Here is a 13,315-nt window from a genome sequence, read left to right as displayed (position 1 = left end):
TCCTGTTTCTGGCATCCCTGCAAGGTTCATATATCCTTGATGGCTATATGAAAATGAAATATATTTTAATATACTGAGATATATGTTGTTTAACCCAAGAATATATTGCAAATACATTTTAAAGACATTAAGGCAAAGTAGAAATATACTGCAATATACCAAAATGAATCATTTACAATAATACATATGTTCAATATATTGATTAAGCTAAAAATATATCCTTAGTATATTTTTTGCATGGGACTACAACATTTACAGAGCATTGAACATCTCTCTTCCACTACCTGTGTGTGGCCCATATGTGCCAGGTCTGCATGTAAGACTTATATGTAACAGGTCAAATGCCATCACCCTCCCCCTTTCTGGGTGATCCCACAAGATATCATGCCAACCCTATTGGTACACTTTCAAGTCATCATGGAGATCATAAATAATGTACTTATGATCACTACTGAGTGGGCAGAGTTCCACAAAGTAGTTTTCAACAGTATGATCAGTGAATCAGATCAGGTCAGCACATAATCATATCACTTACATGCACTGGACAGGCTACCACGGACCGCAAACGAACACATTTCCGTTTTAGTTTCACCTGGCATTCCACAATCCAGGGAAAGAATGCCATTTCAAGTTTCAATGCTCAATACTGCATTCTCAAGCCATCTGAAGGAGCCACAGCATCAAAGTGGAGGGGTTAATAAGAATTGGGAGATGAGGAACAGAGCACAGAAAAAAAACAGCAGTTACTCTTTAGGCTGTTAGGCTGCCTATGAAAATCCTCTCACAGAGTCCATTAGTCTCATAATGTGTGCATTTTTAAGTGTTTTCTAAAAATCTAAATGTATCTGAGCTGGCATGTCATTTTCTTAAAATGATACGTTGTTATTTTTGTTCCAAGTTCTTCAAAGTCACTATGACTAAAATTGCAGTGCACTACATGGAAAAGGAAGTGCGTGTGCTCTGAATTTATGCATGCTTGCTTCCTGCCCCCTCTAGCAGGCATAGATAGTTGTAGATATACTTAGATGCAACAGGATTTTATCTTTAGACTGTAGTTTCACGTGGAACCCTATGGCATAAATGGTCCTTATGCTCTTTCTCTCACCCTCCCTTTCTCTCTCTCTCTCACCCTCCTTTTCTCTCTTTTTCACTTTCCCTTTCCCTCTCTCTCTCAGACCAGAAGCACTACAAGGTCATTTTCCATTTTTTCTATTAGACCAGGAGCAATTTTTTTTTTAAATGATACAAATGTGAATAAAGGAATATTTCCCCACTTCATATAAAACCCCCACAGAGCAAAACTCTAAATAGACTGGCAATGTCTTACAGATCTCAGCTAGTGGTAGTGATGATAAAAAAGTAACCATGGAGACGGCAGGGTGCCATTCAGAGTGTATTTGTGTTCAAGTATATGCATGTGTTCATACAAGTTTGGTTGTATACGCGTTTGTGTGCACGTGTGTTTGTGTGCGTTTATGCGCCTGTTCATATGTGTGTGTGTGTGTGTGTGTGTGTGTGTGTGTGTGTGTGTGTGTGTGTGTGTGCTCCTTAATAGACTTGGACATTCCTGGAAATCAGGACTGTAAATTCGATGAGGGATACGGAGTGCAGCAGCTGAGTAAAACTGGGGCAGAAAATCCAATGCTGGGAAAGGGCCAGTAAGGGAAGAAAGGACAAAATGTGAAGTTGATGTGCACTGTCTGTGGAGGCAGACATCCTCCCCTTTCACTGTAATAAGCATCCAGATTCTATGCTCTGTTTGTTATGAGGCTCCGTAAAGCTCCCTCACAGACCTATTCACCTCACACTGCAGGCTAATAAAATCTGACACACTTTTACCTCTACAAAGAATTTGGGGGGAATACAGTATCTCCTGCGAGTGTTCCTGAACCAATCCGTACTCCCCCTCCTCATCTCCTCCCCTCTTTTGGCGGCGCCTCTCTCCCTGCGCTGTGCCGCTGCCCCGCCCCACCCCATCTGGGGTGCCTGCTCTCCCCTCCCGCACGACTGCCTGTGACCTCCGGGGGAGCGGGGTGGGGGCGTGGCAGGCCTGATGAGCAGGGCTCGTTACGGAGGAGTGTCATTAGCTCTGAGAGGGAGCAGACGGGTGATTGCGGTGATTTGGCTGCGCTCTTGCTGACCCAGCCTCCCAATCAGCCGGCTCAAAGTGTCTCCTCCAGACTCCGCAATCACAGAGGGCGCAGCCGTGCTCAGCGCCACTCACGCTAACATGAGCTCCCACTGAACACAGAGCGTGAGACACGGCAACGCAAAGGGGGAAGCCGTGGTTAACACTGAATACTATTTTTAAATGTGAAACAAATTACAAACCCCCGTAATTACAGTGCTTCCTTTTTTGTGAGAGAGATAAGATGATTATGTAATGGTGTAATATTGTGACAGAAAAAAATTCACAGCAAAATGAAAATTAAGAACATGGACATATAAACATTTATGGAACATTTAAAATTATGAAAGTATTATGGAATATTTCCTCCTTGATTTGATATCAAACCCCATCATAATTTTAAGACTGGTTTTATGTTTACAAGATGGACTTTTCCATCTAAATCTAGACTGCCACGGGAATGTGTATAACTGGAAACGAACAGACAAAGGTATTGGTTCTCTATTGCTGAATCAAATCTCAGTTCTATTCAGCACCAAGACCATAGAGATTTGACACAGTTGTGAACATTACTGAACTGCATTTTTGCAACCTGGTATTCATATTTTCAGCCTGCCCCTGAAAATTCATTGCACAGTGTGCCCATAACAGTTAAGACAGATTTCAACAAATGCATCACAATTAATTGCACACGCCTTTGATTAGTTGTTATGTACAAAGAAAAAAGTTAATAAATTATGGCCATTTTGCACTGTTCACCTTCAGCTACTCTGGTGGTCCAAGCTATGAAATGATTGTACCTGACATATTTTACAGGACAGTACCCTTGGACGTTAGAGAAAACATTACAGGCACTGACCTGTCTGTGTATGCACTGTTTCCATATGCATTCCATAGATACGAACTCTAGATACAAACCCTCAGCCTCTCAGTTCACAGAGCCGAAAATGAATTAATACATTTATCGCCAGTCTACAGTATTTGTTCCAACAGAAAGCAGTGGGATTTAATTCGAATGCTGGGTGCGAGCATCAGGGTTTTGGATATATAAGCAGACAAGTTTGTTTCTCAAGGTGATTGTTTTGGTGATAAGGGAGGAGGTGTTATTGAGGGTGACAGCAGAGGGGCCGCGCTGGGCACAGCGGCGACGGCGCTGACTGAATAACCTTGTGCCGAGCCTCTTCTGCGCGTGTATCTCATCACTGCGCCGCTCGCCCGGACACAATCTGCTCGCTGGAATTACCTCACAGCCAGAGGAAAACTAAACATCATTTCTGACCTTTGCTTTCTGTGTTCGACAGTAACCTTTAGTGGCCCGCGCGTTCAGGCTCTGCCGTGTGGAAATGAATTCCCGAGGCGTGTGGGTGTGGAAAAAAAATCATCTGGGGAGAAAGAATCCTTCATTATGTCATTGTCCTGCTTTTTTTTGCCCTGTCAGCTTATTTCAATTTAGAGGTTAATACAGTTCATTAAATACACTTATTTTGTTTTATGGTATGAACAAATGTTGCGAGCTATGTCCCTCCCCTTGGCACCACAATTCTCCCAGCCTCTGGGAGCTCTCAATATATTCTTGCCATGAGAAAAAATACATTAAGGCTTTCACAAATTGATATTTCATTGCCGTCAATTTGGATTTGGAGCAAAAACAGTAGTGCCAGGAGTGATGGCACATTTAAGAGCATTAGGGAGCCGGACATCTACAGTGGTGCTCGGTCAGGCAGGTGCATTGAAACTAAGAAGGAACCTTAGGCCATATATAAATATTGTTTATGATAAAGCACAAGAGGGAATTTAGGCAAGAAACAAGGTTTTTTAATATGTGACCTCACTCTGGCCCAATCAGCGGATTAGCAGGCTGTTATCCCAGGAGTACGGGCTCCCTTGTATTTCAGCCTCTCTCCACTTGTGCCCAGCCAGGCACATTATGTTAGTAATCTATAGTTTTCTTTTCTCTAAAGGAAAAAAAAGACATACACTTCCCCCTCACCTTCTCTCTTCTCCATCTGTTAAAACTGTAGAGCTCTGCTGTATGGGATCAGTGCAGCTAGGAATCCTGATTGCCTCATTACTGTAGAATTCTGCCATAGCCGGGGCTGGTCTTCAGACTGCCAATGACGTTTATACTTTCAGCTGTCTGATTGTCCCAAGTTGTATTCCTCACCCAAAATGCCCACAGAACTCGCTATTGTAAGCAACACACATGTAAATGGTTGCCCATGCATTATTTCTTTTGACTGTTCTGTTTGTACCATGTTTTTATCACATATTGATAATTTCCTCATTTTTTTTGTCCTTCAGATGAGAGTGAACATGAACACGGCAGAATAGAGCAGCTTGGCCTTGAACACAAGCCCCACCACTGAGGAGCTGAGAGGAAAATTGAGCGGCTCCATTTTATTTGTGTGAGTGGGAGGACGCTCAGTTTACGATGGCAGAGTCTGTGTCTAATCCCGGACTCGTGCTCAGAGTGCTGTAGATGTGCCAGCCAAGGACTGCCGTGCGGGGCCCAGTGAAGGCATAGTGCTGTGAGGATTGGGCAGACAGACACCACCGCGTCACGTGGGCCTGGCATTAGCAGCGCTGGCTGAAGATTGGAAATTAGAGTGTGAAAGTGAAATTCGCCCACAAGATGGACACTATTCGCCAGAATGAAAAAAAAAAATCAAAGCAGTTAAAGCTGATTTATCCTGTGTAAGGGCTGAGCAGCCTCAGAGGAACACTGAACAGCCCTTCAAAAAGACACACCAACGGCCTTTACATCCAGTCAGTGCCAGTCATCACCCCTGTGTGCGAAATAAAATCAATCCATTTCATACTGGAGACACGGGGGAGTGCTGTGTGTGAACAGGGTGGGGCCCTTCATCCTCATTCCCTTTAATGCCCAAAAGAGACAGATGCCAATACAGCCTAACATTCTAATGGGCCCCGATGTCCACAAGTCGTTCCCTGTTACACTACATCAGGACTAGCTCAGTCCATTCAACTATGTGACTTGTAATAGCAGTAGGAGTCAGAGGCCATGACTGACTGCTCAGCACTACAACAGTAGTGCACTTTTAGCCCTTTATTTTCAATACTTTTGAACAAAAATGCCCCTCTAATCTGTCTGTTACAGTATGTGGGCCAGCTCTGTCTGAATCACTCCCTTTCATCAGTTTCTTTAAAACTCCACAGGCTGATTAGTCTGCCATCCTGTCTGTTATAGTGAGGCAGGTTAGGCTGTGACTCATGCCGCAGAGGCTCTGATAGCCTATTCAGAAACAATTCAGCTATTCAGCTTTCTGGAGATGCTGTTTTATAACAATATTAGAAAGGCAATAGTAATGTACGATATTATGAAAAACATACATTTATGCCTGTAATGAATTACACAGATGCTGCATACAGCATAGCATCAATGTGCCTGGAACTACTTCTTCTTCTTTTACTTATAGCTAAAATAAATATCAAATATATTATAGGTTATTGTTTCTTCTTATTTAAAAATATTTGCTTTTAATGACTTTCACCTTTGATGGAACCATTAGAATATAAATGTTTTTTGAGATTTACTTTCTCTTTTTTCACCAGTCTTCATTAGTTGTTCTCTACCATTACCCACTCTTTTTGAAAACTGTTTTACTGTCACCAACTTCAAGCGCTAATGCATTGCTGCCCTACAGTATGAATGCATCCAATTTGGCTGAGTGCAATAATGTGTACATGTTACATACATGTTGAGAACAATTTGCTGAATTTGCCCTTCTCATAAATTTTGGAGAGGGGTTTGGCATGCATTTCACAACTGGATGGCCACATATTATCACCAGATAATGCATTAAGCTCGCACATCGACAAGCTGTTCACCAAGTTGTTCAACACCATAGCTGCAAAATGAACATGGAGTACACTTTGAAGGTTATCTGAGATTAAAACTACAGCCTAAGCACCTCTTGTGGCTGAATCCCACAAGTCTAAGAAAACATCATAGCACATGTCCTTTTGCCTTATTTCCATTCAGTAGGCATGCACTAGCCTTCAAATAGCCTACACTGTAAACAAATTAATGATACTAGTCATTTAGATAGTCATTAGGTAAAGATTAAATTGGTTCGATTTACTGGCTTGAAATATATAACTGAAATTTTAGTCAGTTTTTTTCAGTACCCTATTAAAAATGTCATATTGACCTTTCTACTGCACACTACTATGATTAACAATTAATACAGTTTGCCAGAGCTTTTTAAGGGCACATTAATTTTTTTCATGATTTTAACAGAAATAACTTTTGGCAAATACGTAGATCTTCTTAAATATGCAGTTCTTTCCACACTGTACAAATGAGTATTTTAAATAATTTAACAGTTTTTTTCTTAATAGTAGATGTTGATCACATTAAGGAAGGAAGCCTTTGATTTTCAATGATATCTTTATTGATACAAGTACTTCTTACTGACTATCCAAAAGCCCTCATAAAGCCTTGGCTCTTAACTGTCATTAGGCAGGACACTGTAACTGATCATAAACAAAATAGACATGTATTCCATCAATGATGTTAATTAAAACTGACACGATCACAGCAATCAGGTGATAAAGACTGTGTCTCTGCTGAGTCGAGTTATGGGTTACTTTCTGTGGCCTTCAGTACCCAGCGATGATGGGTCCTTGTGGATAGGATTCCTGTCGGCTTTGCAGGTGCCTTTCAATTGACTCTTAAGAACAGGTGCTTTGACCTCTTCTCCATATAATGAGATTAATTAGGAGTAATTAGGGCCGCCAGTAGAATGAAAAACCATCTCCCCCCCAGGCCCTTGAGGACAGGACTTGTCCATCCCTGGTGATGTCTTACTGGCACGTGAAGCGTAATTAAGATCTCACCACTGGCTCCTCAGGCAGGGATGGGAGGGAGTGCCGATGAGGAGGTGTCCAGAAAGAGGAGAGACAGAATGATCGGACGCAGCGTCTGGAGCCACAGCAGCTAAATCAGGACCGGACACCTGGGGTGGAGCAGCCCTCCCTGAACATTAGAGTCATGTCTGTGTTTGATCGCTCCTGCGGCGACACTCAAAGCTGTTCATTTAAGATGATGTGCAACTCGGACGCCTTGTCTGACACTCATTTCATCCTCGCCGGGCCAACTGCGGCCCAGCAATAAGCGCCACTGTGACCGGGCAGGGCAGTCCTGGGAGCCCTAAAACCAGGCACTCACGGGGCAGTAAAAAGACAGCTGAGTGTCATTGTTAATGCGAACACACACCACCACAATGGCAAAATCAATGGAGCTTTATGGAGCATCAATCCTAGCTGCTAGTCAGGCCTGCTAGTCCACTTCTGTTTGAGCCTTGAGTTTAGCTGCACTGTGCATGACTAGAAATCTTTTTTGCTCTCTCTATCTATCTCTGAGACTTGGTCCATCCTCTGAAGATTACATGGTATGACAGTCGGCCAAGCCGAGTGCAGCTCTAATGCATCCCAAAGCAGGGGGGGATATTAAGGTAAGATCTGGAACTAGGGCAACATCTGTATCAGATTGGCTTTCTGTTCTCCTTTCACCACCATGACAAATCAAGGAGACCTGCTTCTTTTCAAAGCTGTCTCAATACAGCATTGTTCAAGAAAAACAGCACCCAGAACAGCTCTTTGTCACACTGTGAAAAGCGAACACCTGAGACACTCGGAAAGAGACCCGGAATGCAGTGTGTCTACACCGCAAAAATATTTCTGCATCCTGTTAGCACAAGATCCACAGCAAGTGAATGAAAGGGAACTGGAAGAGCAGAAGACAGAATTAAGACTAAGGGAAAGCAAATCTTGGCAAGGACCCAGCCATCTTATTGATTTTTTGGCAAGCTGTGCACATTCCTCTGCACCTCCTCTCTTTACCACTCACACTCCTGCACAGACCCAACACCGATATCTGAGAAAAAAGTAGCGGGCAGAGTGGGTCCTTTTGCCGGGATCCTGGCTAATTACTTTTTAATTTACAGTGCGATGGTGACGCACTTGGCAGGGGAAGCATAGCAGGGAACAGAGCCGTGCCCACACCCTCCAGAATGGGTAACACCAGCTCCTTAATTAAAATGAATACTTGGAGCATCCATCAGACAGGAACCAAGAGAGCAGAGCGTGAGGTTAGACAGACCAATAGATGGGACAGAAAGACACAGAGAGGGAGAGAAAGAGAGGGGGGGGGGGGGGGGGGGGGAGGAAGAAAAAAGCATGGCGAAAAGAAGACAACTACCTCCACGGCTCTCGCTGTCAGCAGGCTTCACCTGGATGGGGCGAGTCATCTGGAAGAACAATAGAGAGACGAGGAGGTTAGTCCTTCTGTGAGGAACTCTCGGCGACACAATGAGGTAACGAGCTTGAAGTGTCAGGCTCCTCTCCCACACAAACAGCTCTACCAGATACTGATCAAACCGCTATGCATGGGAGCGACTTGAGGGAGGTGCTGGGCTACTGCTCTGCCACACGCCAGAATGGAAACTAAGTTGCCTCGCCCCCGATTAAGACAAATACAACACCAATGCGCTCTCTCTTTGCCTTGCCTGTGTGTTTGTGCACTCACCCTGACAATCTTGACGACAGAGAAGGAAACGCTACAACAATAAAACTCAATGGAGCCCGAGGAGAAGGGGAATTGATGAAGCCCCATTGATCCCTGGCCCATGGGCTGTGGAGAGCGACTGGCCGGGAAGGAAACTGTGGTTACAGGGCTCACAGTAATCCACTAGGACCTGATAAGAATAGGGTTTGCTGGATTAGATGTTTCTGTCATCTCAGCCTGGTTTGTGTACTGTCTCTCTCCTTTCGGTTTTCCATTATTCTGGTTCAGGCTAGATAGTTCCCTCTTCTGCAAACTTCAGTGTAAACTTTTGTTTTTCAGACACATATTCCATGAATGAAGTGTTTACTATAGAAAGCAGAGGCCTCCAGAAAATGTCTCAACTTTAGTTTGCTGACAACAACAGTAAGGATATAGACAACTGCAGAAATTCAAAAGCATTGAAGGCATTGATATTGGAAAAAATTGATGAGGATCAAAATTTTCTATTTTGTTTAATTATGTCAGTCAACCAAGAGGAAAAAACAGCTAAAGAGAGGCCATGCCTTTTTCTATTCCCATAACCCCCTGAGTTTCAGTCTGAGGGGAATCCTGTGCCTATCCAAAACAAATTGCTTTAATAATAAAGCAGCAGGCGGATTTTTAATGAAAAAGGACCAAGATCTGCACCGATTTGTGACAAGATTACCGAAATATGCAAAGCAATCTCATATCCTTCAAGGCCCTCTCAGCCATCTGTAACCAGGAATTAAGCACCTTTTTATTGCTCCAAAACATTGGTCCCTCACGGCTTCTGAGTCAAGCATTGAAAAATGTTTGAAAGAATCTAAGATCAACATTTTTTTCACTCGCAATTTTTTCCCTCTATGTATTTTTTTTTACTGTCCAATTCCGAAGCAGAGCTAAAAAGGTCAGATTTAAAGACAGGGCAGTCCCATAAAAGCGTGACTTGTTCAAGGAGAAACACCATAATGGGATTTTAAAACGTCTTAATAACATGCTGATATATGGGGGAGAGGGCCAGGCCAGATTCATTAAGTGCTAAACGTATCCATTTTCACCTTGAGGAAGGAAGTAACCTTCCTCTCTGGAATTATTCCATAAATTTACCCATCGTAAATAATAACTAGCGAGGGCTAAGTCTTTGTAAGGAAAAGGGGAGATGTTATGCTTTTGAAGGTTGAGGTTCAGACCCCTGTATCTGGCCTCACTCATTCACTGCCCTGCAGTTCGGGCAGTGAGAGGTTTGCCCTTCCCCCACAGAATCGAAGTGAGATGGATCTATCATCTAAGTGCCTGCCTGCAATTAGTCATGTGAGGACTCATGACCACAGTGGCTGTGTTTAAATGGATGGGCAGAACGCTTGTGTTAACATGGAGCAGTTCACTCCTATTTGCTGAGAATTACCTAAGTTTGAATTTGGATCTGCAAACCACTTTTACAGCAAATGCAAAATTTCCTTAAGCAATCTTACACCCTGTCCTTACACAATACACTTCAAATCCTTTATAGGACTTAAGAGCTGTGAAAGGCATTATGGGGGATCTTTGGTTTGTATGCCCTTTCCCATTATTTTTTTTACCATTCTTTAATACTGAACCTTCTAGAAATAACTCCTTAACATATGGGCCTTGTTTACAAGGCTTCTGTGCGTTAGGATGCATCTTTGAAACCAGTTACTGTTCAGGCAATAAAATGGTGGTTTAATGGGCCATTTCTTTGGCTTCTTGCTGTATGTTCTGTATTGATGGATTTCAGTTCAGTACCATTCAGCAGTACCACACACACGCGCGCACACACACACACACACACACATTTACAGTAAACAAAGAAAGTAATCGTTAAACTCTTGCTGTTGTCTGGGAAACCATTCCTTTTATATCATTGACATAAGAGTTTGCTGGGGGTTTTCTCTTCCATTTCTTGTGAGCCCATGCTCTCAGCCTTTTCTACCCAGCTGATAAGAAACCCGGTGAGGGGAATGGGTTAATTCTGTGCATTGGACAGCACAGGTTCTAATTGGGGTATTGGGGTGTTCTTCTTGTTTCCTTGGAATAGGCTGGGGGGGGTTGGGGGTGGGCTGCCTGCAACTCTTAGATAAGATTGCTGTGCAGTTGAATGGCATCCTTCCAGCCCCGGCTCCACCCTCTTGCCTCTCACATTTACACACATGCTGGTAGACACAGGGAGGCGGAGCCACGCATACAAGCAGGCAAACAGAGAGCAGGGAATAATGGTCACATGATTACTCCACTGGAAAGGAGCACCCAATGCAAAGGATTTAGTTTTGGATTCACTCTGCATAATTCCTCCCTTTTTCAGATGGGTTCGGATTTAACCAAATACTTGCAACTCAGAGAGCTGAACCAAAATGCTGCAACTTTACCCTGATTCATGTAGGCCTGTGTGTTGAAAATAATACTTGAGAGTCCAGTGATGCTTATTTTTCCAGATATTGCCTGAAAAATGGATAAAAGAAGTCTAGAGCATCAATCTTTTCAAGTGAAAGAGGGCCATTTTAGCAAGGTGACATGCACTTCATGCAATTCAGAGTATCCTGTTGAGGTAAAGAATCAACACAATACACAACATTACTGTTGTTAAAACACCTGCGTCTGAAGCATTCACTGGAGTCTGCAGGTAGTAGAACACCCACTACAATGATCAATAGGAGTGGCCATAATTCCTCTGACCCTGCCACAGAACACTCAGGCATAGAGAGGAATGTAACTCAAATGATGCTGGAAAATAGCAGTGTACTTCGGACAACCCTCAGGCTAAAAAATTCACACAGTACTGGCAAGGTGACAGTCATGGATATGCTGCTTCTTTCACTGTGGAGGACATCAGATTCACACAACCGCCACTGCTTGAACCAAGGTACAAATTTTTTTTCTTAAACAGAATGAACCAAAAAATGGACTATGTCTGATACACTAACAGCATATATATTTAAACACACACACACCATGACATCAAGAGAGAGAATGCATGAAGCAGAGGTTATCACAGCATAATCCTTACATTTACATTTATCTATTAGACAGAGGCTTTTATCCAGAGCATCTTACCAACGTGTTACCTCCACATGCATGTACATAGGATGTTTTACCCTTTTCATTTCTTGTTTATTTTTTACTATTTAAACTAAACCATACAGAGCAGTTGATGATGTTTTAATTTAGATCAGATTTTGTTGATCATTTACAATATTGAAGTTACTGCTCGAAACAGAATATTTTGTTTATAGTCACAAGTTGCACTAAATGACAAAAATTGAATGAATCATTTGAAATTGCTTCCAAAATGAACAAGATGGGGGGGGGGGAGTCCGCTAAAATGCAGGTGGCAACCCCAACAATGGCACAGATTCGCACTGGACTGATAATGATTATATTTACAGAAAAGCAGTGTTGCAATACAGGCTTTGCATGGGGAGCACATAGTAATGTGTGTACAATATAGTAGCGTATTTTTCGGGGGTTCGGTATAAATTTCAGGAGTTAGCCAAACAGTTTGTGCTAGATTCATTATTCTCACAAAAGCTAAAAGTGTGGATTAGATCAATCCCTGTTTCACCTTTGGTGTGTGTTATTCAGCCTGGTGTTTAGTAACATCAATTCTAAATGAACATAAACCCCAATGCTCCAGTGAATGTATCTAGAAAACTTTCACAGTCACTTATGTAAATGTGCTTTACTGTTTCCCATCCAAAAGGGGCCTCTGTTTACCATTGTAAGGATATTAATTAGAAGATGAACCCCATTTAAGGTGGAAAGCTTTCACAATGCTGATGAAGCCTGTAGATGGTATGGTTACCTTTCTTGAAGTGAGCAAATTTGATTAAAAACAGAGTATATTTAGCTTTTTAGCCCAGGCTTTTCATTTGACATGATGCATGGGTCGATGCACTTGCACAGACTGAATCACTCATCCGTACACGGGCCCACACATTATTATCAACACACCTTCGACGGAGGACAGATGCCATCAATTTTCTTAACTGAACCAATTAAATCTAGCTGTGCTTTTCAAATGTCATTCACGTAGCTCACACATTTATGTTAAATATACCCGTCCTACAGTATTGTGCCTTTATGTGGGGGAGTGGAGAGCAGGAAGGTTAAGAGGGGCTTGTGAGAGACCGCTTTGTTTGGGGACTTAAAAGCAACATTGTAATGAAGGAAAATGATAGCGGAGTGCATTTTGTCGGGTAGCAGTATGCTACGGTCTGGCAGCGGGGAGCGGGAGTGTGACAGAGAGAGAGAGACGTGTGATTGGAAGTAAGCTCTCCCCACGCCGCCCGTGCGCGCTTGTGTGACAGAGCCCCAAGGGTCACGGCGAACAAGGCGACGCTGACAGGCGGGGTAATGCCGCCGCAGTCGGGGGAACACCGGGGGAGAGAGACTGAGCCAAAATGGATCTCATCAACACTCTCCCAGCAGGGAGCCCATCGAAACCCAGCGCTCCGCCAGGCAGGAACGCTCAGCTTGTGCCACCGACAACAAAGCAGAAAATAGCGTTTGATTAAAATTTACAATTGCTGTCGAAGCCCCAGTACAACCGATGCCCCCGTAACACTGTATCCATCTGCAGGCTTTTTTTTTTTCCCGCCCCTTCGTGCTTTCTCTTCCCTCCG

At 43.1% G+C, this 13,315-nt stretch overlaps 1 protein-coding gene across 8 annotated transcripts in view; it reads right to left on the bottom strand.

Annotated features, from left to right (window-relative positions):
* Nucleotides 1-13,315, bottom strand: part of celf5a (cugbp, Elav-like family member 5a) — a 156,042-nt gene that overhangs the window by 63,021 nt on the left and 79,706 nt on the right. For all 8 annotated transcript variants that reach the window (XM_036522267.1, XM_036522269.1, XM_036522270.1 and 5 more), the window contains exon 3: nt 8,352-8,400. In XM_036522267.1, coding sequence (XP_036378160.1) covers nt 8,352-8,400 — 49 coding nt within the window. The remainder of the gene's footprint in view (nt 1-8,351; nt 8,401-13,315) is intronic.

The sequence above is a fragment of the Megalops cyprinoides genome, chromosome 2 (assembly GCF_013368585.1).
Source record: "Megalops cyprinoides isolate fMegCyp1 chromosome 2, fMegCyp1.pri, whole genome shotgun sequence".
In the NCBI taxonomy this organism is placed as follows: Eukaryota; Metazoa; Chordata; class Actinopteri; order Elopiformes; family Megalopidae; genus Megalops; species Megalops cyprinoides.
This window is presented reverse-complemented; position numbering and strand designations above follow the sequence as displayed.